Source organism: Ziziphus jujuba, chromosome 7 (genome assembly GCF_031755915.1).
Source record: "Ziziphus jujuba cultivar Dongzao chromosome 7, ASM3175591v1".
In the NCBI taxonomy this organism is placed as follows: domain Eukaryota; kingdom Viridiplantae; phylum Streptophyta; class Magnoliopsida; order Rosales; family Rhamnaceae; genus Ziziphus; species Ziziphus jujuba.
This window is the reverse complement of record NC_083385.1, coordinates 22,020,252-22,048,114: the sequence shown is the minus strand read 5'-3', so window position 1 is coordinate 22,048,114 and position 27,863 is coordinate 22,020,252. Positions and strand designations below refer to the sequence as shown.

The 27,863-nt window shown below is 32.5% G+C and overlaps 3 protein-coding genes across 3 annotated transcripts; 1 reads left to right on the top strand and 2 right to left on the bottom strand.

Moving 5' to 3' along the window:
- The first annotated feature begins 1,904 nt into the window (after nucleotides 1-1,904).
- On the top strand, nucleotides 1,905-5,941 carry LOC107425526 (ankyrin repeat-containing protein At5g02620-like). The gene is made up of 4 exons (XM_016035533.4): nucleotides 1,905-2,072; nucleotides 2,256-2,965; nucleotides 4,531-5,075; nucleotides 5,280-5,941. The coding sequence occupies exons 2-4, from the start codon at nucleotides 2,296-2,298 to the stop codon at nucleotides 5,820-5,822; spliced, it is 1,758 nt and encodes a 585-aa protein (XP_015891019.3). The 5' UTR covers nucleotides 1,905-2,072; nucleotides 2,256-2,295; the 3' UTR covers nucleotides 5,823-5,941.
- Nucleotides 5,942-19,940: 13,999 nt separating this feature from the next.
- LOC125423830 (protein BOLA2) lies at nucleotides 19,941-24,364 on the bottom strand. Its single transcript, XM_060818921.1, has 3 exons — nucleotides 24,224-24,364; nucleotides 20,453-20,475; nucleotides 19,941-20,336 (listed from the first exon to the last, which is right to left on the bottom strand). The coding sequence occupies exons 1-3, from the start codon at nucleotides 24,284-24,286 to the stop codon at nucleotides 20,150-20,152; spliced, it is 273 nt and encodes a 90-aa protein (XP_060674904.1). The 5' UTR covers nucleotides 24,287-24,364; the 3' UTR covers nucleotides 19,941-20,149.
- LOC107425532 (pentatricopeptide repeat-containing protein At3g14730) lies at nucleotides 21,018-24,363 on the bottom strand. The gene is made up of 2 exons (XM_048479097.2): nucleotides 24,224-24,363; nucleotides 21,018-23,079 (listed from the first exon to the last, which is right to left on the bottom strand). The coding sequence occupies exon 2, from the start codon at nucleotides 23,042-23,044 to the stop codon at nucleotides 21,134-21,136; it is 1,911 nt and encodes a 636-aa protein (XP_048335054.2). The 5' UTR covers nucleotides 23,045-23,079; nucleotides 24,224-24,363; the 3' UTR covers nucleotides 21,018-21,133.
- Nucleotides 24,365-27,863: the final 3,499 nt, after the last annotated feature.

Genomic DNA, 27,863 nt, shown 5'->3' with positions numbered 1-27,863 from the left:
GATAATAAATAATAAATAATAAATAAAATAAAACTAAATAATATGTTTTTGAAAGGAATTTGAAAAAAGCATATGCTAACATCTGTCATATACGGTTCTTCTTTTATATATATATATATATTTTGCTCCCAAATTATTGAAATTTCAATTAATTAGTTGATATACAAAATTTGAAAAATAAATTTATTGTACTGCATATTATTATTTAATTTTGGAACAATTTTTAAGGAGTATAACGATTTATTTGTTTCTTAAATAAAACATAAGATTCCAAAGCTGGCATGAAAAACTTTTAAGGATTTTTGTATAATTAGAAAAATAATTCAATTTGCAAAAAACGAAAAAACAAAAAAATGATAAAACTCCAATTTTGATAATGAGATATCATATGCACAAAATGGTAAATATCCATATTATATGCACGAAATGATGCAAATATACCACATGCACGCAAGGGTGGAAATTTAAAAGAGAAAAAGCACAGTATCAACATGTTGCAAATATGAATGAACATATACACGGAAGGAATATCGTGTAAATATAAAGAATAAAGATGTTAAAGTGATATAAATGTAATGACAATTTACCTTCTAAATGGTTTTAAATGGTTTACATTTTTGTGAGATATGGTAAGGTATCATAGCCAAAGATTTTTGAAATCCTAGATTAAACTTGACAGTATTAAATACTGCAATCCATAAAGAAATAATAATAATAAATAAATAAATATTTAAGGATTTAAAAATAAGTTTAAAAAGTCTTGTCTAAATGTGAAGAAGAATGTTAAAACAATATAAATATAACGATGATGTATTTCTTGATAATATTTTTGGAGAAATATTAATTCTAACAAAGTTCACGGCCGGAAAAAATGCCGTGCAAATATGAATATGAAGAATAAAGTGTAAGGGGGAGTGAACATTGTACAACTATGAAGAATAAAGTGCACGAGAGGAAATTTATTAAAAAAAAAAAGGTGCACGAGTGGAATGAACATTGTGCAAATATAAAGTAAAAGCAATAATCAAATAAGGTCCAATTAATATGCTCAGAAATCTTTTTCTTTTTCTTTTTCTTTTTCTTTTTTTTAATTTTTATTTATGAGAAATATGATCTGAACTCAAACGGTTACATTTTCATTATATTTTTGCTTACAATATCTGAGCAAAACACTTATATTTATAGTCGTTGATAATATATAATAAATATATTTAATTTGGCTGATCAAGAAAATAATAGAGTTGGTTATTAATTGTGTTCACCACTTTTCTTATTCAAAACTTCTTGTAACACACCAGGAACTTCCCACATTTTCCTTACTTTCACCGACCTTCTAGGAGGAGCTGCCGTCAATTCCCTTGTTCAATATTTTATTGTGCGAGAACCGAAGTTGTTAACTTTATAAAATGACACGGTCATGAGAGAAAATTATCACTCCAGAAAAATGTACATTGTTTCAAGTTTGAGAACTGGGACAAGTTTAATTGTTAACTTTATAAGACTGGTGGAATAATAAGAGGGGGAAGTTCTGTTGGAGACAGATTTCTCTGCTGTCTGCTATTTTTTTCGATGTGAGTTATTTTATCTATCTACAGTACTTGATTGTACAACTTTGTTAGTTATTTTGAATTTCGAATATGATTGGACAAATGCTACTTTTCTATTCTATCCAAGCAAAGAACAACAAGAAGTGTATGGATGTGTTAAATTCTACAATGCCACTGTTAAAGGCAAAATAAATGTGGACCCACTTTTATTTGTTATTCTAAACTTCTTGCATCACGGTATGAACTTCCATATTTTCCTTTCTTTTCATCAACCTTCTTAATGGGGTTTCTGTTAATTAGGACCCATAGCCAAAGTCTGTAGCTTGTCAAAAAGAGATTAGAACACCTATAAAATGACACAGACATGACAGAAAAATCTCACACTCCAGAAAATGAACATTTCTGTTTCATATAGTCTGGAACAAGTTTAATTGTACAAGTAATTAATAAGACGTGTGGATAATAAGAGAGGAAGAAGTTATCCTGAAGATCCATTTCTCTGCTGTATTTTGGTATTTCCTGGATGTGAGTTATATTTTTTATCTTCCACGTACACTTGTTTGTACAACTTTGTTTTTATTATTTTCTTTATTTTATTAATTTTTTTATTTTGATGTGATTGAAAAATTATACTTTTATGTGCTATATATAGCTCACTTGGGATATGAGCACTTGTTTGGTTTACTTTGTATTTATGTTTCTGTTCAGACAAAAAGGATCATACATACAGAACTTTGGGACAGTAGCGATGGAGATTTCCTTGGCCATTTCCGATGCAAATGAAGTTGTCTCTATTCCTATCCAAGCAGAGAACAAGAACAAGTATATGGATGTTGTATTCTACAATGCCGCAGTCAAAGGGGAAATTGATGTGGTGGAAGAACAAGCTGATAATCTTGCTCGTTTATTGACTCCGAGAAACAACACCATCCTCCATATCAACATCTTAGCACGACCAAAAGAAATGGAGTCAATTGAGTTCGTGAGAAGTGTATTGGACAAGTGCCCACCACTATTATTCCATGCTAATGACAAAGGCGAAACACCATTGCACATTGCAGCCAGATTTGGGCACCATCAAGTCGTTAAGGTGCTGTTGGAACATGCAAAATCACCGCGGAACATAGAGCTCGAGAGCGGAACAAGACAGATACTGCAGATGACAAGTAAACAGAAAGATACTGCTTTGCATGAGGCAGTAAGAATGAACCACACTCAGGTGGTGCGATTGTTAATTAAGGAAGATCCTGATTTTTCATATTCTGCTAATAAGACTGGTGAGACACCACTTTATTTGGCAGTGGAAAGATCATATAATCATCTAGCTTTTGAAATATTAGACTTCTGCACATCCCTAGTTCACAGAGGTCCAAACGGGAGAACCACTCTACATGCTGCAGTTATTAAGCAGGATCAAGGTACATATATATATATATATAGTTTTATTTTTATTTTATATATTTGTGTGTGTGTGTGTGTTTGTGTGCATAGGATTTTGATATGGTATAATACGTGATATTGATGTACCACAATTTTAGGAGCAAAAATGAAAATGCAAAAAAAAAAAAATATATATATATATATATATATATATATATATATTTTAAATTCAATGAAATATATTAATCATATACATAGCAATTTAATTGGTCACCATTAAAATATTCAATTATCCTATTAAATTTTTAACAATAAAATAATAATAAATAAATACTGTAATTATATATATAAATTTATGCAGGTGCACTTTCAGAGTTTAAGAAAAATTATGGTTAATTTTGTATATTTATTGTGATCGAAGACTATTCCTTTGCTAATTTTATGGCGATATAAATTTTATTTAAAAAATTAAATCTTAAAATGTTATTTTATTTATTTATTAGAAAATATATTCTACATGCATATATCATATTACAAAATTATTTTCAACTTATATGAATAAATATAAAAATATATAAATCTATATATAATTTTTAATTTTATTTTAATAATTAACGGGTTTGGGGAAGGGAGAGCATGTAATTCTCATTCATCAGTCTAAAACCTTTACACTAACTTTTATTGTAGTTTATAACCCCCTTTTGTAGGAAATGATATCTTTGAATTTCCCTTTTTTTCCAAATTATCTTCTCTCTCTGCCATAATCTCTGCTATTTCTCCAACACAGTTTCTTGCTCAATTTCCAAACACTCATCTCTGTTTTTACAGAACAATTTGATAAAGAAGGTGAGAGAGATGGGAAGAAAAAAAAAAAAAAAAAAAAGTGAACTATTTTCAAATCTGTGAAAGGATCTTGAATAGAAATTATACCCAAAACCCATCTCCCCGAATGCCTCTAAATCCTCAGAGTCTCATTTTTTTCAAACTTCTAAAGCTCTTTGCAACTCTCTGTACGGCTTTCATTTCCTGTCCATTCTTTTTCTTGGCACTTTATTTTCATTTTCTTGTCTCTGTTTCTGGTTTTGCCATTTGTTTTTTCAATAATCTGGGCAGTTTTTCTTTGGAAAATCTTATTCGTATACCCCATTAGATTTGTAGAGATGAAGCCTATGAAGCTTCTGGTTAGAAGAAAACCCAATAAACATGAAGTAGTACTTTTCAACGAATCAGGAAGATGAGTATGAGGTGGTTGAGGTACTCAGAGAAGCAAGAGAACGTGAATTAGGATCCTAACGAAATTCCAAGTTTATAAAATCAGTGATGATGAACGGAAAGGAAAAAGGAAACGAAAATAATAATAATAATCACAATAATAAAGGAAGTTTGAGTAATTCAAATAATTTTGCAGTGTGAAAGGATATTTTTTGTCGTGTAAATTAGCAGCACTGATGAAATTTTCATATATGAACTAAAGAATAAAGTCATGGAAATAGAAGATATATTGTACACTGAATTTAACAAAATGTATATTGGAAGATGAAAGAATTTTTTTCATTTATCTATCTAGCTAGTAGACATAACATACAAAATATTTTCTGTTTAGAAATGACAAGAAGAATACTGGAAAGAACAAAGTCTACACTGACAAGCGAAGTAGACGATGAGGGATGGACACCCCTTCACCATTGTGCAAGCTTTAGAGGATGCCTTGTGATCTTGAAAATGTTACTAGAAGCAGATAAATCAGCTGCTTATATTTCCAGCAAAAATGATCAATTGACACCTCTTCACCTTGCAATCCAGCAAAGAAATATTGACATAATTAAGGAGCTCATTTTGCAATGTCCCGACAGTACTGAATTGGTAGATCATCATGAACGGAATGTTCTTCATCTAGCAGCAGACACATATTTCCGTGACATCTGGTCTTTTCTGTTGAAAAATCCTGCTATTGAAAAACTTATAAAAGACAAAGATGATCAAGGGAATACACCACTCCATGTGCTTGCAGCTGCTAATCCTATCTCCTTTTTCGATGTAATCACTCGTCATCCTCTTCCAGGTCTTGACAAGAATGAGGTTAATAACGAAAACAAAACCGTGTTGGACGTTTCCCTGGAGACTCAATCTGGTCAGCTGTATTTGGAGGTATGATCATTCCATTCAATCTCCCTTGTAGTGCAATTTCCTAAATCACAAGAGACCAGACAAGTTTAGGTGTATAGATTTCGAAACATTAGTGAAGATACTAAATTAATATGTATAACACATTAGAACGACTGGTTTCTTCTAGTGTATATTTTATGTTTAATCTTCTAAAATAATGTAAATTAACTTTAGCAATATATATAGATATATATACTTATATTGCAGGTATTGTTGCCCAAGTTTGGTAATTGGAAACGAAGTAGCCGGAAAAGTATCAACAGAAAGATAGTTTCGGAACTTTACGCAGCTAGAGAATCCCATCTACTAGTGGCAACACTTATAGCAACTGTAACTTTTGCGGCTGGATTTACCATGCCCGGTGGCTACAATAGTGAAAAGGGTGATCCTGGTCGGGGTTTGGCAATATTATCAAAAAAATCTGCTTTTCAAGCTTTTATTATTACAGATACAATTGCCATGGTCCTCTCGACTTCAGCTGTGTTTCTCCACTTTTTGTTGGCAATGACAACATCATCAAATTTAAGTCCAACAAAGTCTAAGCTTGTTGTTGTGGCCTTTATTCTCACAATATACGCCATGGAAGCAATGATCATAGCCTTTGCTGTAGGCACCTATTCAGTGCTTGGAAATTCTTCTGCCCTTTCCATCATTATTATTATCATTTCACTTCTCTTCTTTCTCTTCTCTGTCCCTGCATTTATGATTAAGTTGTACCTAAATAAATAAAGGGCAGTATCTACTTTTTTATTAAAATAATAAATCTGGTAAAAGGATTCCTTCGGTAGACACCATAACTTTATTGTACCCTTTTGTACCGTATTACAAATGGATACATTTTATCAGAATGGATGGAACAGTATTGTACCATATTTAGTGCTGGATCTATATGCATATATATATATATATATATATATATATATATATATGTATGTATGTTTGATATAACTTGAGTATCTGAACATCCCTAACATGTTGCAGAACTCACCGCTCCATAATATGTTGTTAGACAGTCAAGCGGTTATTTTGGATTCCTTTCTAGAAGAGTAAATTCTCCAATATATAAATATATATATATATGATAATATGGTGCTGGATATATTGGATGAACTATATTGTTTACATTTTTTTCTTTTTATTTTTTAATTAATAGATAACTAAATTGACAATATCAATAATATATTGTTACTTAGAAAAAAAAAAAAACAATTTATTCCTATAAATATAAGAAAGCACACACTACATAAAAGTTAACTACTAATATTTGTAAATCCAAAGTTTATTATATACACTATTTTAAAAATATAATCAATTCTTTTAAAAATAAAAATATTTCATTCACCGTAAAAAGAAGACTTTTTTGCTTTGGTAATAGTAAAGATAAATTACTTTGTGCTTTATTCCTATTCCCATATAAATTTTCAAAAACCATAAGATATATTTAAAGAGATAACACTTTTTTTTTTTATAATATTTTAAAAGATTTGACTTACTGTCACACCGTCTTAAGCATAAACAAGTATGATAGGATTGGAAAATAGGGCAGCCTTCTCGGCTTCCTTCCCCGCTCTATCTCAATTTATTTGTTTGTCTATCCCATTTTTTCTGAAGCGGGATGGGGAAGGAATTTTCGACAGAAATAGAGAAACTGTTTCCTCCCTTCAACCCAAAAAAAAAAAAAAAAAAAAAAGGTAAATTTATTTTAAAAAATATTTTTACTTTTCTTTACATAAAAAAATAAATATACTATATGAATATGAATATACTATATAAATATAAGTTCCGTGGGTCTCTTTTAATATTGGTCTCTTTGCCTTTTCCATGTCTAATATAGAGATTGTTGTTTCTCATATATTTTTAGTAGGGGAACGAGCTGATAAGTTGGCTTCTTTTGGTCTTCGTGCTTCTCAAGATTTTTAGGCTCTGTTTGGTAGAATTTTTATTTTGCTTAAAAATTCTACTGGAAGGTTAAAAATTTTTTTATAAAAAAATAAAGATGTTTGGCAAAAATCAATAATTACTTATTGACCAAAAAATATGTTTTTTTTAAATTGTTTTAGAAAAACTGCTTCTCTAAAAAAAACTCTTTTTTTTTACCTTATACGAAAATTTAATAAGCATTTAATACAGTTTAATGAGCATTTAATGTAATTTTTTTTTTTTTTTACAACCAAATACTTATTAGCTTTTTAATAAAAAAAATTTTTCAAAAAGATCTATTATATAAAGTTCAACAGACTAAAGTTCTACTTTCATCAACTATACCAAACGGACCCTTATTGGTTTTCCTGCCCAGATATATTTTTGTTTCTTTGTGTAATATAGGGATCTAGTCCTTTGCCTTTTTACAGGTTTTGTAATTAACTCTCTTTGTAAGTACTCTCTTTCCTAACTTGGTTTTTTCCATTAGGTTTTACCATAGTCAGGTTTCAATAAGGCTTTAAGGGAGTTGATTTTTTGTTTCTTCTTTGTTGGTTATGCCTGTTTGGGCTGTTTTTATTTTTGGTGCACTTTATTTTATTTTCTAAAAAAATTTGCTTTTCTTGGAGCTTCTTGAGCATGCAATTGCGTTTATTTTGGGACTCCAATCTTGTAGGGATTTCATTTAATTAGTATGATGGTTCATCTCTTGTGACAATTTACTCGAAAAAATATATGTATATACACACACACACACACAATATAAATATAAATGTACATTTAAATAATATATATATATATATATATATATATATATATATATATTAAATAAAAGTTTACTCTACTAGGCAATGGAGCCTAAGATATCTTGGGTTCTAGTAGTTTATTGGGAACAATAGACTGCTAATTCATGTGGAAAAAAGCAATCTATTGTTGCCAATAGACTAATGAAGTGCACAAAATATCTTGAGTTCCACCGCCTAGTAGAATATTATTAAATATATATGTATATATAGATATATATATATATATATATATATATATATATAAATATTTTACCAGTTAAGCATGATATGTTGTCTTATAACCCGTTGACTCAAGGTATTCCCATTATGAATCAAAAGACTATCAGGCAACATATCATGTCCAACGTTGCTATGTAGAATATTCCTATATATGTATAGGGAGCCAAGAGCACACGATCCTCTCCTTGTCCTCCTTGTCCTTTAAAGGTGGATCCTTGTGGGAATAAGCTCGACATGATATTTGACACTTCCTAAACAAGACTTGAAATCCAACTTGAATTGAACCCTTAAGAGCATAAACAACATTCTCTGTAAAATGACAATTGCTCCAGATGGTTTGCATATTGATACGAACCTAGGACAACCTGCTCCTAAACCCGTATTATATTAGTCCGAATCTCAATTAAGTTCAAGTTCTAATAGAATGGACCTCAACCCCTAACCAACCTGTGGTTAAAAACCTTAGTATAATGTAGACGCCACAATAAGGGATGAAAAATCTATTGATAAGTCAAGCTAAAACAACCAATTCTCTAATGGTGTTTTAGGTGTTCTCAAAAAACAAAGAGATAATTAATCTCACAAGTATTTTCTTAATAAAATTCAAGCTTTATTCTTATTGAAAAATAAGCCTTTAAATAGGCTACAAAGCCACAAAATAAAACCCTAAAAACAAAAGGAAAACCGGCCATACAAAGTAGTTTCCTATGGTGGCCGAAATTCTCACTCTTTTCCTAATCTAATTTGGATTAATTAATTCCTTTATTTTGAATTAGGAATTAATTAATTTACAATGAAAATAATAAAGTAATAACTTTTCTAAACTTATTTTTCCAGAAAATAAATAAATAAAAACTAAAAAGTAATAGTAATTTCCTAAAACAAAAAATAGAATCAAATTAGGAAACTAAAATACTAGCTATTTGACTAAGTTGACTTTAACCAATCTTTGACCAATTTGAACTCCAAATCAGCTTCAATATGCTTTGTAGGATGCCAAATAATCTGAATATGAAGTCTCACACGTTGCCCATGCTTGGAAGAGGAAGAAAAAGCCAACTCAGTAAAATACAGTAAAGCCAGCACAAAATATAGTAAAGACACAAGCAAATTTGAAGTTGTCCGTACAACCCCTTTTTGAATGCCTTTGAAGCTGCCTTAACTTGATTCCATATCCTCTTAGACATATGTATTGAATCCATAAAGAGTTAGAAACATTTCATGCTGCCCGTTGTCCATATTTGCACCAAAACTGCTACCCGGGTCCGTATCGGCTTCCACCACTTGGATGCTTAGAATAGGCTTTGTATCTTCAAGTATGGACAAGATTTGTTGAGATTAATTACCCCCTGTATAAATACTTCCAGGTTGTCCTTAAATCTATTAATTTGAGCTCTTGTGATTGGTCTAGTCTTCATCCGTATCGGGTTAGCACTCCAGCGAGTTATCGGTTGAGCGGGCTCGGGCGGAATCACATCACATATGATTTAATTGATAGTGAAATTTTACTTGTCTAACCAGAATTTAAGAAAAAAAAAAATCTTGTTTCTTACCAACCAAAATACATATAGTTTTTGCATTATATAACCACAACATAAGAGTAACAAATTAGGTAAATGACTTAAAACAACATGAACGATATACACAAATTAGCAAATACCCGTTAAAGCAAACATGAGCCATAAGTGATAGGACTCAAAAACACACGTGTCATACCTATGTAAAATTGGCTATTCACTAAGTCACTAGGCTAGCCACAAGACACCAACTTCTACACAAACCCAAACTATACTCATAGAATGCCAATTACCACAGAAAATGAGGCGAAGTCTCGTCTGTTTTCTAAACATTCCTAAAAATCATCACATTAAAACCTGTAAATGTAAAACACTTCTAAATCCACAATTATTCAAAACTTTTCAAAACTACCACAACTACTACATAAAGATAGCATTTCCAACACTCCTACAACAAAAATAATAGTTCCAAAACACAATAACATACTTTAGGATATAAATCACCATCCAAATTAAATCAAATACTACAAGTGCCCATATAAAAGAAATAAGATGCAAATACTTCACCTTCTTCACAATTACAAGTCCAAAATGAAAACATAGAGATCTAAACATAGCTACAAAACTAAAACCTCTACCAAATAAACCGCTACATAAGGCCAACTCCTTCCTGAGTGTTTGCTGGCAGCAATAGTAATAGGAATACCAAAATTGTCTTAAGCGAAAATAAGAAAAAGGGGTGAGCACATAATACTTAGTGAGTAGGGTTTTAATATTCAACCAATGTAAAATAATTAATATACAGAATAAATACAAAAATTGTAAACCCCAACCTAATAAAACACTAAGAATTTGAACTTTTGACTAAGCTTGATCGAGATTGACCATGAGTGGATCCAAAGTTGACTTTTTATTAATTCGAGTTATGAACTTGACTCTTGTATGGTTATAAAGGATTCATTAACATGGGTTCATAGGCTAATAACATGTTCAATTTGGAGCTAGAATCGAGAAATTAAAATCAAGACAATGTTTGATCCAATTTGACCAAACATGGCCAAAAATTGACTTTTCCTGGTTAAAATTTGGTGTGACCAGTTTACTATTGTGTAATGCTCATTAATATGAGTTTATAATCAGACGATACATCTCATTCTAAACTATAATTTAAAAATTATGATCAAAAACATTAAAAAATATTTTGATAATTTTAACGAGTGGATCGCTTAATGAATGTATGGTTTTAATTATATATATATATATATATATATATATTATTTATATATAAATATACACATACATATGCATATGCGGTAGAAATTTTTAAGCATCTATAGATATTATTATTTATTTATTAAATTTGCCATTATTTTATCTTTATTATAATATTATATTATTATTAGAATAAGTTTACACGATCTTATTGCGAATAAAAATTCTTGAGCGGTGAGGAAGGGGGACACATCACACCCATGACCAAGCACCTTTTTTCTTTTCATTTCTTTTTCTTCTTCTTTTTCTTTCTTCTTCCTTCTTTTTCTTTTGGAATCCCACAGCAGTAGCTCTCTCTCTCTCTCTCTCTCCCCCCTTGCATGGCAGCAGCTTCCATGGAGAAATTGCCATGATTTCGGCAAACTCAACTCTCACTGCCATTACCACTCAATGACCCATCACCCCAGCGACATCGTGGTGTTTTCCATTCATTCGTACGGTTAGCACGTGCTGGAAAATGGCCATGGAAGCCAACGGCAACCTCATCGTCCGATCGTCGAATTCCACCCTGGCTAACAGTTGCAAAGAATCAAAGACTCAAAAGTTTCTATGCGGTTTTTGAAGGATTCCAAACAGGGATCTATACTTCATGCGAAGTTTGTCATCCTCAAGTAAACATATAAAAGAGCTTTATACAAAAGCTTTAATGATTTAGAAGAAGCTTAAATAAAAAAGCTTATCATGATTATATGACAAATAAAGTTAATAATCAAGTTATTTGAAAAATCAAAACAAACTTTGCCTTAGCATTTATTTATGTCAATTCAAAAAAAAAAAAACTCATGCTCATTGAAAAATTATAAAAATTATATTAGTTGAATATGTAATTAATATAAATATTACTGATAATCTCCAATGAAAACTCCATTTTTTCTTAAACCATTTATTTATGTTAATCCAAGAAAAAACTCTCGATCATTGAAACATTATCAAAATTTTATTAATTGAATATGTAACTAATATAAATATTATTGATAATCTTCAATGAAAACTCTATTTTTTCATAAATCATGAACTTTGGAATTTAACATCTATTGAATAGGAAATTACTAATTTAATAATTTTTCAAAATTTAGCTTTTCACCAATTTAAAATTTTTTCCCAAATAATCAAATCAATGATCTATCATGCGGTAAACAACCACTGAAGAATAAAATATTTAACATTTTTAATCGATAGCACCATTAGATGGAGACATAGAGAAAAATTATTTCAGTCTTATCGGATATGATTGCTAATTGACATAACAGAAAAAAAAAAAAAAAAAAAAAAAAAAAAAAAAAAAGGTAAAGGAACACCTTCCAGATAATCTAATATTGGCAAAAGGTGTTCTAATTCATGCGTTTTCATTCAATCCTTGGTCATTCATGTTTACAAATGTGTAAGGATGAATTTAGAACATCTTCAATAAGGATATGGATTGTGAAAAATAACATGGTCACATAGTCAATATGGACATTGTTATAAAAAATTATAAAATTATTCTTTAATACTAATATGTAAAATAAATATCAAACTGATATGGTTTAAATATTTTTAAGATGAATGTTTACTTTTAAAGATTTTTTTATACCTTGTGAATTTTTTTTTTTAAATAAATTTTGAAAAAAAATAGGGGCCAAATTTTTTGAAGAAAGAAAAAACTTTAATAATTCATGTAATTAATTAATAACTTTTTTTGCAAAATAGCATTAGAGAATGATTTTAAAATTGACTATCAATATTTTACATTCATGCAACCTAAATATCAATATTATTAATTTTAATGCCATAGATACAACAATTTGTTAGGAAATTGAGGTATAAAACTCGCAGTTGAAGTAGAAATGATAAAAATGAAAATTTGTGTGCAAAATATTCAAATAAAATACACACAAATAATTGACAATTGTAGAAGGATTTTATTAAAGCAAAAAAAATAAAGTAATTTCTCTCTAAAATAAGGAGAGCACAAATAATAATACCCTCTCTCTTATAATAGGAGAAAACCTACACACTCTCTTACAAATAAAAGACACGAATATTTAGAAAAAATATTTTCTTAATTTTCTCTCTAATACTCTCCTCTATCTTTGTTTCTATGTGTATTTTCTCACACCAAAATGGAATCACACTTTGAAAGAAAGGGAAATACATATATATAGATGAATATGGTGGTAGAAAGAGGCGGTAAAGCTTGCAAAATTCAAATGGAATTCCTTTACTAGTTGTAGAGAGCTTGCTGTCGTGCCACCTATATTCCTTGCATTAATTGTTCCTTTATGGTCAAACAAAATGGCTTAAGGATAAAAAGAGCTGCTGCAACCTTAGTAGAAGTATGAAGAAGTTTGAAGAAGCAAGAAGAAGATTGCAATAATTACAGCACCTCCTTTAATTGGTCAAGTTTCTTAATTGATAAGCAAATGTGGCTTTACTTGCCACCACATATTGGTGAACCCGACGTGATATCAAAGCCCGCTTCATAGGTATCTGCAACAATGGCGGTGAAGTACGAAATAAAAAAATTCAATGGAAATAATTTCTCATTGTGAAAAATGAGAATAAAAGCAATTTTAAGAAAAGATAACTGTTTGGCGGCAATTGGCGAAAGGCCCACAAATTTCCTTGATAATGATAAGTGGAACGAGATGGATGGCAATGCTATTGCTAATCTGCATCTAGTACTAGCCGATGAAGTATTGTAAAGCGTGGCGGAGAAAAAGACGGCAAAAAAAATTTGGGACACTCTCACAAAATTATACGAGGCCAAATCACTGCACAACAAAATTTTCTTAAAGAGAAGGCTTTACACTCTTCGGATGATGGAGTCAACGACTGTGACAGACCACATCAACACCCTCAATACTTTACTTTCACAGCTCACAGCAATGGGGCATAACATCGATACGGGTGAACATGCTGAAATTCTGCTTCAAAGTCTACCTGATTCATATGATCAACTTATTGTCAACATAACCAACAATGTAGAAATTTTAGTCTTCGATGATATTGCAGCCACGGCTCTTGAAGAAGAAAGTCGGCGCAAAAGCAAAGAAGTCAGATCGGAAAGCTCGCAACAAGTTGAAGCTTTGGCGATGATAAGAGGAAGATCAATGGAACATGGCCCCAATGGGAGTCAAAATCAGAATAGATTAAAATCCAGAAGCAAGAAGAATGTTAAATGTCATTATTGTGGCAAGAAAGGGCACTACAAAAAGGAGTGTTGGCATCTCAAGAAGAATGAAGAAGCCAAAAGAAAATGTGTCGAGTCATCAAAAGTTCAAGGTTGTGTCGCGAGCACCTCGGATGATGGTGAAATTTTATACAGCAAAGCAATAATAGTTACTGAAGGCAGAAGAAGATTTGCTGATGTCTGGCTTATGGACTCAGGAGCAACATGGCATATGACCCCCTCTAGAGAATGGTTCCACCAATATGAATCTATCTCAGGAGGATCTGTGTTCATGGGAGACGATCATGCCTTGGAGATCGGTGGTATTAGTATCGTCTAATTGAAGGTGTATGATGGTACGGTTCGCACCATTTAGAAGTTACGGCATGTGAAAGGCCTAAATAAAAATCTATTATCTTTAGGACAATTGGACAATAGTGGGTGCAAAACCCATATTCAAGATGAAATCATGAAAATAGTTAAAGGCGCGCTTATGATGATAAAAGCGAAAAAGATAGCTGCAAATCTGTACATGCTTAAAGGAGAAACACTATAAGAAGGCGAAGCATTTACAATGTCGGCAAGCTCTCTAGAAGAATCAACGATGATGTGGCACCATAAGCTTGGCCACATGTCGGAACGAGGTTTGAAGATTCTTGCTTAACAAAAGCTTCTTCCAGAGCTCAAAAAGATTTCATTACCATTTTGTGAGCATTGTGTTATTAGTAAGCAGCATAGATTAAAGTTTAGCAGTTCTAATGCTAAAAGCAAAACTATCTTAAAGTTAACCCACTCCAATGTTTGGCAAGCACCAGTTCTGTCCCTAGGAGGTGTAAGATACTTTGTATCTTTTATTGATGATTACTCTAGGAGATGTTGGGTGTATCCAATCAAAAGGAAAGCGGATGTATTTTCAGTTTTCAAAATATTTAAAGTGCGGGTGGAACTTGAATCTGAGAAAAAAATCAAGTGTTTGAGGACACACAATGGAGGAGAATATATTGGTACAGAATTTGATAGCTTCTGTCAACAAGAATGTATCAAGAAGCGGTTCACGGTGGCATACACTCCACAACAAAATGGAGTAGCAGAGTAGATGAACAGAACCTTGTTGGAACGGACAAAAGCAATGTTGAGAATTGCAGGGATGGCCAATTCATTTTGGGCAGAAGCAGTCAAGATCGCCTGCTATGTGATCAATCAGTTACCATCAACGCAATTGATCTAAAAACGCCAATGGAGATGTGGACTAATAAGCTAGCTAATTATTCTCACTTACGTATATTTGGAAGTCCTGTTTATGTTATGTACAATGCCAAGAAATATCAAAGCTAGATCCAAAATCCAGAAAATGTATTTTCTTAGGGTATGCTGATGGAGTTAAGGGGTAACGCCTGTGGGATCTCACTGCCCACAAGGTAATAACCAGCAGAGATGTGATATTTAAAGAAAATAAAATACACAAAAATGAAAATGATAACACGAAGAAAGAGAAACCAGAGACTACTATAGTTCAAGTCAAAGAGAGGGAAGAACAAAATGTTCTGGATTCTTCTGAAGCAGCACCGGAGCACGAAGAACAAAAGCAAGCTGAGTTTGCAACTCCACAAGTTCGACAGTCAACTAGGGAGAGAAGAGAACCAGCTTGGCACTCAGAATACATTATGGAGGGTAATGTTGCATACTGCCTTCTAACAGAGGATGGAGAGCCATCAACTTTCCAAGAGGCTATAAAAGGTTCAAAAGCTTATCTGTGCATGGCAGCAATGCAAGAAGAAATTGAAGCTCTCCATAACAACGAGACATGGGATCTTGTTCCACTACCACAGGGAAGGAAGGCTATCGGCAACAAATGTATCTATAAGATTAAACGAGATAGCAATGATCAAGTAGAGCATTATCGTGCTAGATTGGTGATGAAAGAATTTGCTCAGAAAGAAGGTATTGATTTCAATGAGATATTTTCTCCTGTTGTTCGACTTACAGCAATTCATGTGGTCCTGGCGATGTGTGCTACATTTGACTTGTATTTAGAGCAGTTGGATGTTAAAACTGCATTTCTTCATGTAAAACTTGAAGAAGAGATTTACATGCTCCAACCAGACGGTTTTGAAGAAAAAGAAAAAGAAAACTTAGTTTGCAGGTTAAACAAATCTCTATATGGTCTCAAATAGGGGCCGAGATGTTGGTATAAAAAATTTAATTCCTTCATCATGAGCCTTGGATACAACAAACTTAATTCAGATCCTTGTGCTTACCACAAGAGATTTGGTGATGGTGATTTTATTATTTTACTGTTGTATGTTGACGATATGTTGGTAGCAGGCCCCAACAAAGATCGTATTAAAGATTTGAAGGCACAGTTAGCTAGGGAGTTTGAAATGAAATACTTGGAATCCGCAAACAAGATTATAGGGATGCAAATTTACCGAGACAGAAATAATACGAAGATATGGCTTTCTCAGAAGAATTATGTTAAGAAAATTTTGCAGTGTTTCAACATGCAAAATTGTAAGCCAATTCTTGTCCCTCTTCCTATTAATTTCAAGTTATCCTCAAGTATGAGTCCTAGCACCGAGAAAAAGAGGATGGAAATGTCTCGAGTACCGTATGCATCAGCAGTGGGTAGTTTAATGTTTGCCATGATATGCACAAGACCAAACATTGCACAAGTAGTGGGAGCGATTAGTCGGTACATGGCGAATCCTAGTAGAGAGTATTGGAATACTGTGAAAAGGATCCTTAAATATGTGAAAGGTACCTCAAATGCTGCATTATGTTATAGAGGATAAGACTTTACTGTTAGAGGCTATGTTGATTCAGATTATGCAGATGATCTTGACAAAAATAAGTCTACCACGGGATATGTGTTTACTCTTGCTGGAGGAGCTATAAGCTGGGTTTCAAAACTACAATCTGTCATGGCTACCACTAAAACGGAGGTAGAATATATTGCAACTTCACAAGCCAGCAAAGAGGCAATTTGGTTGCAAATGATACTGGAGGAGCTTAGACACAAATAAGAGAATATAACTCTGTTTTGTAATAATCAGAGCGCTTTGCATTTAGTAAAGAATACAGCATACCACTCGAAGACAAAACACATACGAGTTCCATTTCACTTTGTTTGTGAGAAGGTGGAAGAAGGACGTGTGAATCTACAGAAAATCCATACTAGAGACAACCTGGTAGATTTTCTGACAAAGCCAATTAATACTGACAAGTTTGTGTGGTGTAGATCCTCTATTGGCCTAGCAGAGATATAAGCAAGCATAGAATTGAAATGGCAAAGTAGAAAGGATAGAAGAATTATAGCAAAAGTGGCTTTAAGTGGAAGATATGTGATGACAAGTAAAGCCACATTTGCTTATCAATTAAGAAACTTGACCAATCAAAGGAGGTGTTGTAATTATTACAAGCTTTTTATTGCTTCTTCATACTTTTACTAAGGTGGCAGCAACTATTTTTATCCTTAAGCCATTTTGTTTAACCAAAAAGGAACAATTAATGCAAGGAATATAGGTGGCATGGCAGTAAGCTCTCTACAACTAGCAAAGGAATTCAATTTGAATTTTGCAAGTTCTACCACCTCTTTCTACTACCATATTCATCTATATATATGTATTTCCCTTCCTTTCAAAGTGTGATTCCATTTTGGTGTGAGAAATACACATAGAAACAAAGAGAGAAAAAATTAAGAAAAGATTTTTCCTAAATATTCGTGTTTTTCCTTTATAAGAGAGTGTGTAGGTTTTCTCCTATTATAAAAGAAAGGGTATTGTTATTTGTGCTCTCCTTATTTTAGAGAGAAATTATTTTTTTTTTTTTACTTTAATAAAATCCTTCTACAATTGTCAATTATTTGTATGTATTTTATTTGAATATTTTGCATACAAATTTTCATTTTTATCATTTCTACTTCAGCTTCAATTGTGAGTTTTATACCTCAATTTCATAACATAATTTACATTCTCAACGAAGATGCTCTTACTCTCATGTTGCTCCTATGGGATGATTTAGGGTTTCACCATAAAATTCACAACATTTGCATCCCTGGTCTGTCTTCCATCCTCTCTACTCTATTCCTTGAACCAAACATAAGCTTAAAGAGGTTTGCGATGGACTTACCGTCACACTGTTCTTAAGAATTAACAACTTGAATGGGATTTCAGGACAGGGCAGCCTTCCCAGCTCCCTACCCCTGCACCCACTCTTTTTATTTGTCCATCTCGTCCCATTTTCCATCTTCTTTGAAGCAGGACAGGTTGAGAATTCTCAGTGGAAATAGGGAGCCTGTTTCCCCCGTTTCCTCCCACTAGAAAAACAAATTAATTTTAAAATATATTTTTATTTTTCTTTACCTGATAAATATATATATATTATATAAATATAAATATATATGCATTTAAATAAAATGGTTTATTGCACATTACTGCCCTAGTTTTAGAGCTGTGCAATTTAAGCCTGGTTTAAAACCCACGATGTTGAGCTTTCAATTGTTTATTTTCTGCATATTTGTTCAATTGGACTTCAAAGTTAAAGGAATATTAACTTTCCGTTTGTCCTCCTTTGGAGGAAGAACCGATGGTTGAAGCATAGATGATTCTGGCCTCAACGGTTACACTATTTCTAAAATCCTAAACGTTCAGTTAATTTTGCTAAAACAGTAACTAATTATGCTCCTATGAGCTAGATCATGACCCTATTTTCCGCACACAAAAACAACTATTCTAATTTCTTTGTTGAGAGTGAGCAATCAATCCTGTGTGCAAATTAAAATTAAAAATCTGGATTTTTTTTTTTTTTTTTTTTAAGTCTATAGGATTCAATATACTAAAATATTTTAACTATATAAACCATTAAATGGGCAATTATAAATGCAGGCATTAGATCAATCGAGTCGTAAATTAATTCCAACCCAATTATCCCAAAATGATAAGCAAATAACTTGACGCAGAGATCAAGAAAATGACCTTAAACCCAAGTGGGTAGTCTCCTCTCAAACTCCACAAATCAGGAGCGTAGAAACCGATCTCAGCCGCCCATACTCATTGCAGAACCTCGATCACAAGCACAACTGCATAGTCGGTGGCATCCTCAGAAAAGGCGTCACCGGCTCTGGTACTTGTGATTCGCCGGCTGCGGCACTTGGAAATGTCAATGTGGTCAATCCCGGTGGAGGTACCAACCATATGCTCCAAGCAAGGCAGGACTCAGGAGGCAGATGGTGTCGGTGATGAGTGTGGACATGGCGTAGAAAATGATGACAGGTATGGATTGAGATAGCGGCGGTGAACATTTAGAGTCACTTTAGGGATAGTTTCTTGTATCACATAATATTAGGACTTCGTATTTATCCTCTACCGATACCCTGCTCTTGTAACACTCGCTACCAGTTTTACATCAATCACATTTTAAGCATTCTTTCCATATATTCCATCTTTTATACTGAGTGTGGTTATAGCCAAAGTCACATATTTCTAATCCCACAGACGGAAAGTTAATTATAACTCTGTTAACCATGGGGTCCAATCACATCAACGTGCAGAAAATAAAAAAATTGAAAGCCCAATATGGTAAGTTTTAAAACAGGAGTTTAAGTTGCACAATTTTAAAATTAGAGCATAATAATAATGCAGAATTAACACTAAATAAAAATATAAACAAAAATAAGGAGCAGGGAACCAATTCTCGTTCCTGTTTCCGTAGGTCTCCGTGGGGATCAAGTTCAATGGAGTATTTTATCATCCAAAACTTGAACTGAAATCCACCAAGATCAGTTCAAATTAGAGTGGACTACATATCAGTTCAAATTCCTGCTGAGATAGCTTAGTTGCATTAAGTGCCGTCACACTCGTTCTTTTAGGTCCCTGGTTCAAATATGAGAATACCCAACAAAAAATAAAAAATGCAAATTCCTCAACCATTTTGAAGGAGCTCAAACCAAGCCTCATCCACGATGTATATAATGACCGAATAAATATTAATGTAAGTAGAATAATTCCTTTGTGTTACAGTACGACGACTTAAATGCACATTTTGGAAAACCAGTAAAAACCATAGTATATTAGTGCGCATCAGCTGATTGAACACATTTAGCAACATATACTATCATAATGCTACAGAATATACCATTTTAAAGTGTTTGAATTATTTGAAAAGTAAGCATGTTCAAACAGCAGATGTAGATGACTGTTGTTGTTTCCATTGCTCTGGGGTTACAGCTTTCTTTATTGAGAGTGCATGGATTTCTTTCATCACTCCTTCCAAAGCAGTATTCACCAGCCTATGCCTCTCCAACAACCTCTTTCCTTCAAATTGTTCAGATACAATCTCAATAGTAAAGCTCGCACCACATCTGCCAGCCACAGATTTTAAAATTAGTTAAAATATAAATATATTTATATATATATATATATATTGTTAGCATTTATTTTCACACATCTGTTAAGCAAAAAGACAAAAGAATCTTACCCTCCAGATGTATCAATTACTTCCTGAAACCAAAAAAGAAAAAAAAATGGTAAGTTTTTAAAAAAGAGGTGGTATGTTTATATAGATATATTAATCAAATTAGATAGGACAATCTCTTTGGAAATGAATTATCCAGAATTAGAAAAACTGTGGCCACAAAGTGTTCAAAGGATCTATTTAGACAATTGAAATATCCATCAACAGTGACATTTTCAATCTTGAGTGTGACACAAATAATTCAAGGTTTACCAGAACATAGAAGATGAAACCAGCACATACATCAAGAGAAGGAAGGGTCCACGGTAGGTGGTGCAGGGAAGAGACAGTGCTGCCAAGGTGAATGGCAGGACGAAAAGTGGAAAGCATGTGATGGTAGTTAGTAGAGTAGCTTACAAAATTGGCCTTCAAGTCCATGTCATTACAATTGGCACCTAGATCATAAAGATTAAAGGACCCCAAATCTTACAAAGCTATAGCTTATTTGCAAAAATCATGCACTAACTGCAAAGCTATAGCCTCTGCTTTTCTCCTAGCACTTAAAAGCAAAAATAAAACACATGCCAAATGGAGCATAAATATGCTAACCCTTTCTATTTGATCTCTTTTGCATCTATTACAAGGAAAATAGGATAAAACTGAAAATTCTATCGCACACTGCTAGCAATTATTATGAATGCAAAATTAGATATGAGGTACATATCCATATTCACAAAGACGAGCTGTCAATAAAATCAAATAAGTATAAATTAAGTTGGCATCAGGATGAGCCCTATCTCCAGTAATAAAAGTATGCACACCATCCTTGAGCTCAATCCAACTACAGCCCGGTATCTTCTTGACATTTTGCTGCCTCATTGTATGTCTAACTTCAGATACCCCTTCATATTGACCAGCCACTCCATAAATATTAGACATGAGAACATAACTACCACAATGCCCTGGATCTAGTTCAATCACCCGTTGTGCAGCTACCTTTGCAAGATCTGCATTACCATGGAGTCTACATGCTGATAATAAAGCCCTCCACACAACAGGGTTGGCCTCAATAGGCATGTTTTTGACCAATTCATAGGCCTCATCAAGCTTCCCAGCCCGACCAAGCATATCAGTTACACATGTATAGTGCTCAATAGTTGGAACCACACCATATCTTGAGGTCATTTGAGTAAAATATTCAAGCCCCTGTCTCAATAAACCTCCATGGCTGCAAGCGGATAAGACCCCAACAAATGTGATCTCATCAGGCATAAGCTGCGCCTCACACATAAGAGAAAACAAATCTAATGCCTCATTACCATAGCCATGTGCACCATAACCCATGATCATGATGTTCCATGATGCAACATCCTTAATTCTCAACTTATCAAAAACCATATAAGCATTTCTCATGCTCCCACATTTCGCATACATGTCCATGATGGCATTGTTCACTAACACATCATCAGAGTATACATTATTATTGTCATCCTTCCCTAATCCATTAGTAATCATATATCCATGAATTTCTCTACCATGCTTTAAGGCAGCCAAAAAAGAGCAAGCTGGAAGAACTGTCGTGATGGTGACCAGATCAGGCAAAATTCTAGCAGCTAACATCCTTCCAAAGAGTCTCAGAGTACCATCATGATCGGTGCATTGGTCATGAACAGAAAGAATTGAGTTCCATGAAAATATATCCTTTTCCAGCATTGCCTCAAAAATTAGTAATGCTTCATCAACACATTTGCATTTTCCATACATGTCAATCAATGCATTTGAAACAGCAATACCTATATCATACCGCATTTTTATGACAAATGCATGAACAGCTCTCCCATTGTCAAAATCTCCCTTTACCGCAAAAATAGACAAGACCCCAGTAACTGTAAATCTACTTGACACAACCCCTTCTTTACCCATAGTCCTAAAAACCTTCAAAGCCTCATCAAACCGCCCAATCTCTTTATACCCATTAACCATTGCATTCCATAGCACAATATCCTTCATTGGCAATTCCTCAAACACTTCTTGTGCCTCGTCCACTGAACTAAGTTTCAAATAACTATTAACCAAAGCACTACCAACAAACACATCCAACTCCAATCCAAGTTTAAACAGCATCCCATGGATCTTACAAACCTCCACTACGTCACAACAAGCTCTAATCACACATGGGAACGTAAACTTATCCGGCATGATGCCGGCCATTCGCATTTGTTCATAAAACTCAAACCCATTATGGACAAACCCATTTGCAATAAAACCAGCAATTATTGCATTATAAGCAAATACATTGCAGTCATGGAAAGGATTATTGAAGATGGAAACAGCAAAATCCATTCGGTTGCACTTGGTGTACATGTTAATAAGGCTCGTGATGGAACGCGGAGAGTTGAGGAAACCATTGGTGAGCATGTAGGAGTGGATTTGTTGGCCTCTGATGAGGTTCTCATGGTTGGCACATGCTTGAAGTGAGGCAATGCATGTTGGGAGGTCGTAGAGGGGCTGAAGCGATGGGTTTGTAGATTGTGAGTAAGAGAAGCTGAAAAATAAAGGTTTATGGAAGAGGACTTTGGAGAAAACAGTTCTTCGGTTAAAGAATCCAAGAGGCATTGATTCTGGAATCAAATTGGGACCAACCAATTATCCTACATGCATCACCAATGAACTACTGTTAGGATGCGTTTGATTGTTGGAATGAATTTGGTAACGGAATGGGATCAACTATATATATATATATATATATTAAAAAAAATAAAAAACAAAAAATAAAAAAAAATAAAAAGGAATCAACTAAAGAATAGAATTGAATAGGGAATTAACTGATTCCATTATGGTTGAAAGAACAAAGATGAGAGTATACTAAGAAACTAGAAAGAAAATATAAAGAAACACGAGAGAAAAAGTTCAGAAAATATGTAAGTGATAAAGTATAAAAAGAGAATAGCGATTGACAGATTATTTGGTTGCCTCTCATGCATGGAGACACCAATGTGGTCCAAGCGACCAGGGATGCTGCTCAAACTTCACATATTACCCTCACTCTTAACTCATAACCAGATTTTGTCAATTGAACATTGTACAAACAATCTCAATGAGTGCTTTCAGTTGAAGGACAACTGAAGATCCCCATGGGCCACTCTCCAACAGAAAGGAAAATCATGGGGAGCATAACAGCCACTTAACTAAGCAGACCACTATATATTATCCTAACCTGCAGCATATAATCAATCCACTAACAATGCCCAAAACTTAAAAGCAGGCAAAGATGTTTAATTCAATAACAGAGGTCAAGAAGGCTTTAATCGACTTTGTTAACTTAATTTCTACAGCTTTACTAGGTTCTAGAGCATCATTAACCATGCGCACTTCAACATGCCAAATGATGGACATTAAATGAGTGCCTGTCAATTGGACACAAGTACAATGTTAAACTGATTTTGCTTTATCACATATTGAGGGTCTTTGTTTGATAAACTATCTTCTATTAATATATATATATATATATATATATATAGAAAGCATACTTTTGAGTTTTCACCATAAAATTTGAAGTAGAAAGTATTCGCAAGAAAAAAAGAAAAATAATAATATAAATCAACAGTCATTCAAGCGGTTGAAAACCAACTGAATTTGTGAAAATGTCCAATTAAAACTAACCTAATTTCAAGTAATAACCAACAAGATAAAAAAATAAATAAGTAAAAATAAAAATCAAGCAACGAAAAGTACACACAAGTCATAAGCAGAAAGAGAGGAATGTTAAGGAAAAAATAAATAAATAGAACTTACGAGATGAGAAGGATTCAATTTGGAGGTCAGTGAAGATTCAACTTGTTCCTTCGTCACTCCCATCTCCCTCTTTCTTTCTCTCTCTCTATCTGAGTCCACTGCTTCTCACTCTTAGTTTCTCAGGCACAATTTTGGTGGCTTTTTTACCTGTTTCAAATACATAATTAGAATGAACAACAAAATAAAATAAGATTAAGATTTGTGTTGCTATTTTGACAGAAAAATGGAAAGAGAGAAAAAATAAAAAGAACCAACCCTCCTTGACAATAATACCATAAGGGGCTTGGAGTATTTCCCAACTGTCTTACTGTTCTCCAATATTTTTCATGCACTTGTTAGCTTAACACCTTTTACCATCCTTGAACCATTCTCCTCCTTTTGGTCAAACTTAAAAGTTTCATGCTTAATTTAGCTTTGGAGCAACAAATAAAAACATAACAATCATGTTTATAAACAAATCCAAAAAAAAGGTAAGTTTTTCTATGGCAATTTAAAAGATCATGGCTAACTGAGGCCTAAGGTTTTGTCCATTTGGTGCTGCTGATTGTTTAATAAATGGTCTTAGATCATGCTTTAAGCGACCTCATTGTCTCGCGTACTAACTCCAAGTTGGAGTTGGAGAAAGAAACTAAGTTAAATATGCTTGTCACCCAAAAGTCCATTATCTTCAATAAAATCTAATAACTTAAAAGAAACTAAGTTAAATATACTTGTCACCCAAAAGTCCATTATCTTCAATAAAATCTAATAACTGCCAAGTAATGAATATCTGTATAAGGGAATGAACTTTCCCATTAGCCCATGAGACCTAAGCAAGTTAATGCTGCATTGAAACTAGTACTGACGGTTGTAAGCTTAAAAGGCTTCCCCTCCCAAAACTACTTTTTTTTTAAAACAACCCTGATGAATGCAGCTAACCCATCACGCAGACCCCTTTATTTTTTTCTGCTAAAAAAGAAAAGCTGATATATGATATATATATATATATATATATATATATATATATATATATAACAGAAATTATATATTACGGCTTCGAACCTTGAAAACCCTGAAGGACCCAACGATAAAATAGAATTAGCATCGCAAAATAATAAATAAATAAATAAAAGAAAAGAAAATATAAACACTCCTCAAAATGGTGCACAGCCTAATGGAATTCTAGCCAAGCAAATATCGATAATCTGAACGCCAATAGTTGTCAGAAATTGTCGAAGAAATTTGGGTTTCGGTGAAAATTCAGTAAAAAACAAAAAATACTGATTAATTAACTGGTATGAAAAATATACAAATAAATAAAAATAAGAAAAATGTAAGAGAGCGATGGTTGCTGAGTTTCTGTGGCTTACTTATGAAGTCCGTATGCCGACCGATAGCCCTTTCTGAGACACGCCACGAAGTGAAAGACGATGAAAAAAAAATCTAGTTTTCCGTGTTGGAGTGAAAGGGTTTCGCAGTTTCACGCCTTAACAGAACGATGTCGTTTTTTCTTTATGTCAAAGCTGTAGCCTGTGGCTTTCATTTATTTTTGGGGAAATTACAAAGTATCTATGCCTTACTTGAATTCAACCAATTTGCCACTGAACCCGATTAAAAAAACAAAAAAAACAAAAAAAAAAATTGGAAAAAGTAATTTCCCACCAAAACTCAAACACATTTTGTTTATTGTTATTCAGAAATATATATGCTTTTTAATCTCTTTTGCAAAAACACTGATATGAAAATATATTATTATCAATTTTTTAAATATATATATATATTTGCTATATAAAGCACGATTTTGTATGTGCCCGTTTGCAAATAATGTTTCATAACATTGAAATTTAATTAATACATCATACAGTATATTACATGATATTGAATTTTTACAATCTACATAATATTTTTTATAACAAAATTGTATATATATTTATATATGTATAAATTAACTTTAAAATATAACTTTTATTATGTGGAAATCTAGCACCTATGCCTTTCAATTATTAAACTTTTGCATTTTGATACCTGATAATTTTTTTTAGTACATTGGTTCTTAAAGTTCAAATTCTTTTTACATTTTAATCCTTTGGCCATTTTATATCAATTTTTTTGCCCAATTTTGATGTGTATAGCATTTTTGTTGTGACATATAAAAATCATTTTATGTTGTTCAATTTTATAGTTTTATTGTTTTATTATTTCAGTAACAACATTATATACTTCAAAAACTAGTAAAAAATGGTTCAATAATCAAAGTATAAAAAAATTTAAAATTTAAGAATTAAATTGTCAAAAAACAAAAATTTAGTAACTAAATTTCAAAAAGCTTATTAAGTATGGGTGTTGAAAACCCTTATTAAATATTTAGATATTTTAGACTTTTCTATTTATGTTTTGCCATTCCAAAGCTAAAAGCAATTGTTTATTTCCAATCCTGGTATCTTAAAATGTTAAAATAACAATAATAATAATATTTATATATACTAATTTATTATTTATACTTGAAATTAATATTATTACGTGAAAACTAATACTAACACACCAATATATTCTTATAAGTATATATATATATATATATATATATATATATATATATATATATATATATATATCTAGACTTAAATCGTATTTTAAATATCAAAATTAATGTCGATACTTCTTTCTTCAATTCTTAGATTGCATCAAAAATTAATATTTAAAATTATATTTATTAATCACTATGTATGGGTAAAATAACGAACGGATGACACATCATGAAAATCAATTCGCTTCATGTAATAATCGAAGTTATTCAAATATATACATCATCAGTATGTTACACATCATCAAAAAGTGTTATAACGGCAATAAAACCTTAGTAAAAGAGGTTAGCTCAGTAAGTATAGACAAAATAAAAGTCATCCGAGATAACTCCTCAAGATCCAAGATAACTCAGATCTGATGTCCGACATAAATATTGGACCACTGAAGATAAAGACACAAGTCAAACGATCTTTGAGTAAATATTGGGATTCTGTTAATAAAACCCTGAAGACAAGGAGTCAAATGGATAAAGTAACAACCAAGATTCTCTTTGGAAGGAAATCAACTCAAAATTGAATCGAGTCACCAGAACCGCCAAAATCCTCCTAGGATTATGTTATCCAACATATTCAAACTCAAATTGCCATAAAAGATACAAAGGTATCCTGTTCCAAGGTATGAGAAATCAACCAACACTAAAAACTTCAACTTCTATAGTTCATCATCTAACTTGAACGTCGGAGTGCCTTTGGCCAATACCACACCGGTGCCTAAGTGACCTATCATTCATTCTCCTGTCTCGCTGGTGTATGTGTTTTGCTCCAGTTGCCATACCCTCAGCTCCCTTGTCAGTATTTTGCTGAGTTGGAGGCCACCCGAATTTCGACATCAACACACTGGTCTTGATAGGATTCATTTTTTTTTAAATAGGATTTTAATATATCACTAAATTTATATTTTATCAATTTTAAATTTTTGTATTTAATGTGATCTAAGGATTAATAAAAGAAAATATAATATTAAAAACATCAAGTCATTCTAATGTGAACTTGACTGTATATATATATATATATATATATGTTCACGTTTTTTATTTTTATTTTTCTTCTTACAAAAAAAAAAATTTAATTATTCTTCT

Bases quoted from the DNA above. Each gene is read 5' to 3' on its own strand.
- LOC107425526 (XM_016035533.4), top strand. From the start codon at position 2,296: ATGGAGATTTCCTTGGCCATTTCCGATGCAAATGAAGTTGTCTCTATT. The intron at 2,966-4,530 runs GTACATATATAT...TTTTCTGTTTAG, and splicing joins AGTTATTAAGCAGGATCAAG to AAATGACAAGAAGAATACTG. The intron at 5,076-5,279 runs GTATGATCATTC...CAATATATATAG, and splicing joins CTGGTCAGCTGTATTTGGAG to ATATATATACTTATATTGCA.
- LOC107425532 (XM_048479097.2), bottom strand. From the start codon at position 23,044: ATGCCTCTTGGATTCTTTAACCGAAGAACTGTTTTCTCCAAAGTCCTC.
- LOC125423830 (XM_060818921.1), bottom strand. From the start codon at position 24,286: ATGGGAGTGACGAAGGAACAAGTTGAATCTTCACTGACCTCCAAATTG. The intron at 20,476-24,223 runs GTAAGTTCTATT...TTTTGGTTTCAG, and splicing joins AATTGAATCCTTCTCATCTC to GAAGTAATTGATACATCTGG. The intron at 20,337-20,452 runs GTAAGATTCTTT...TGTGGCTGGCAG, and splicing joins GTAATTGATACATCTGGAGG to ATGTGGTGCGAGCTTTACTA.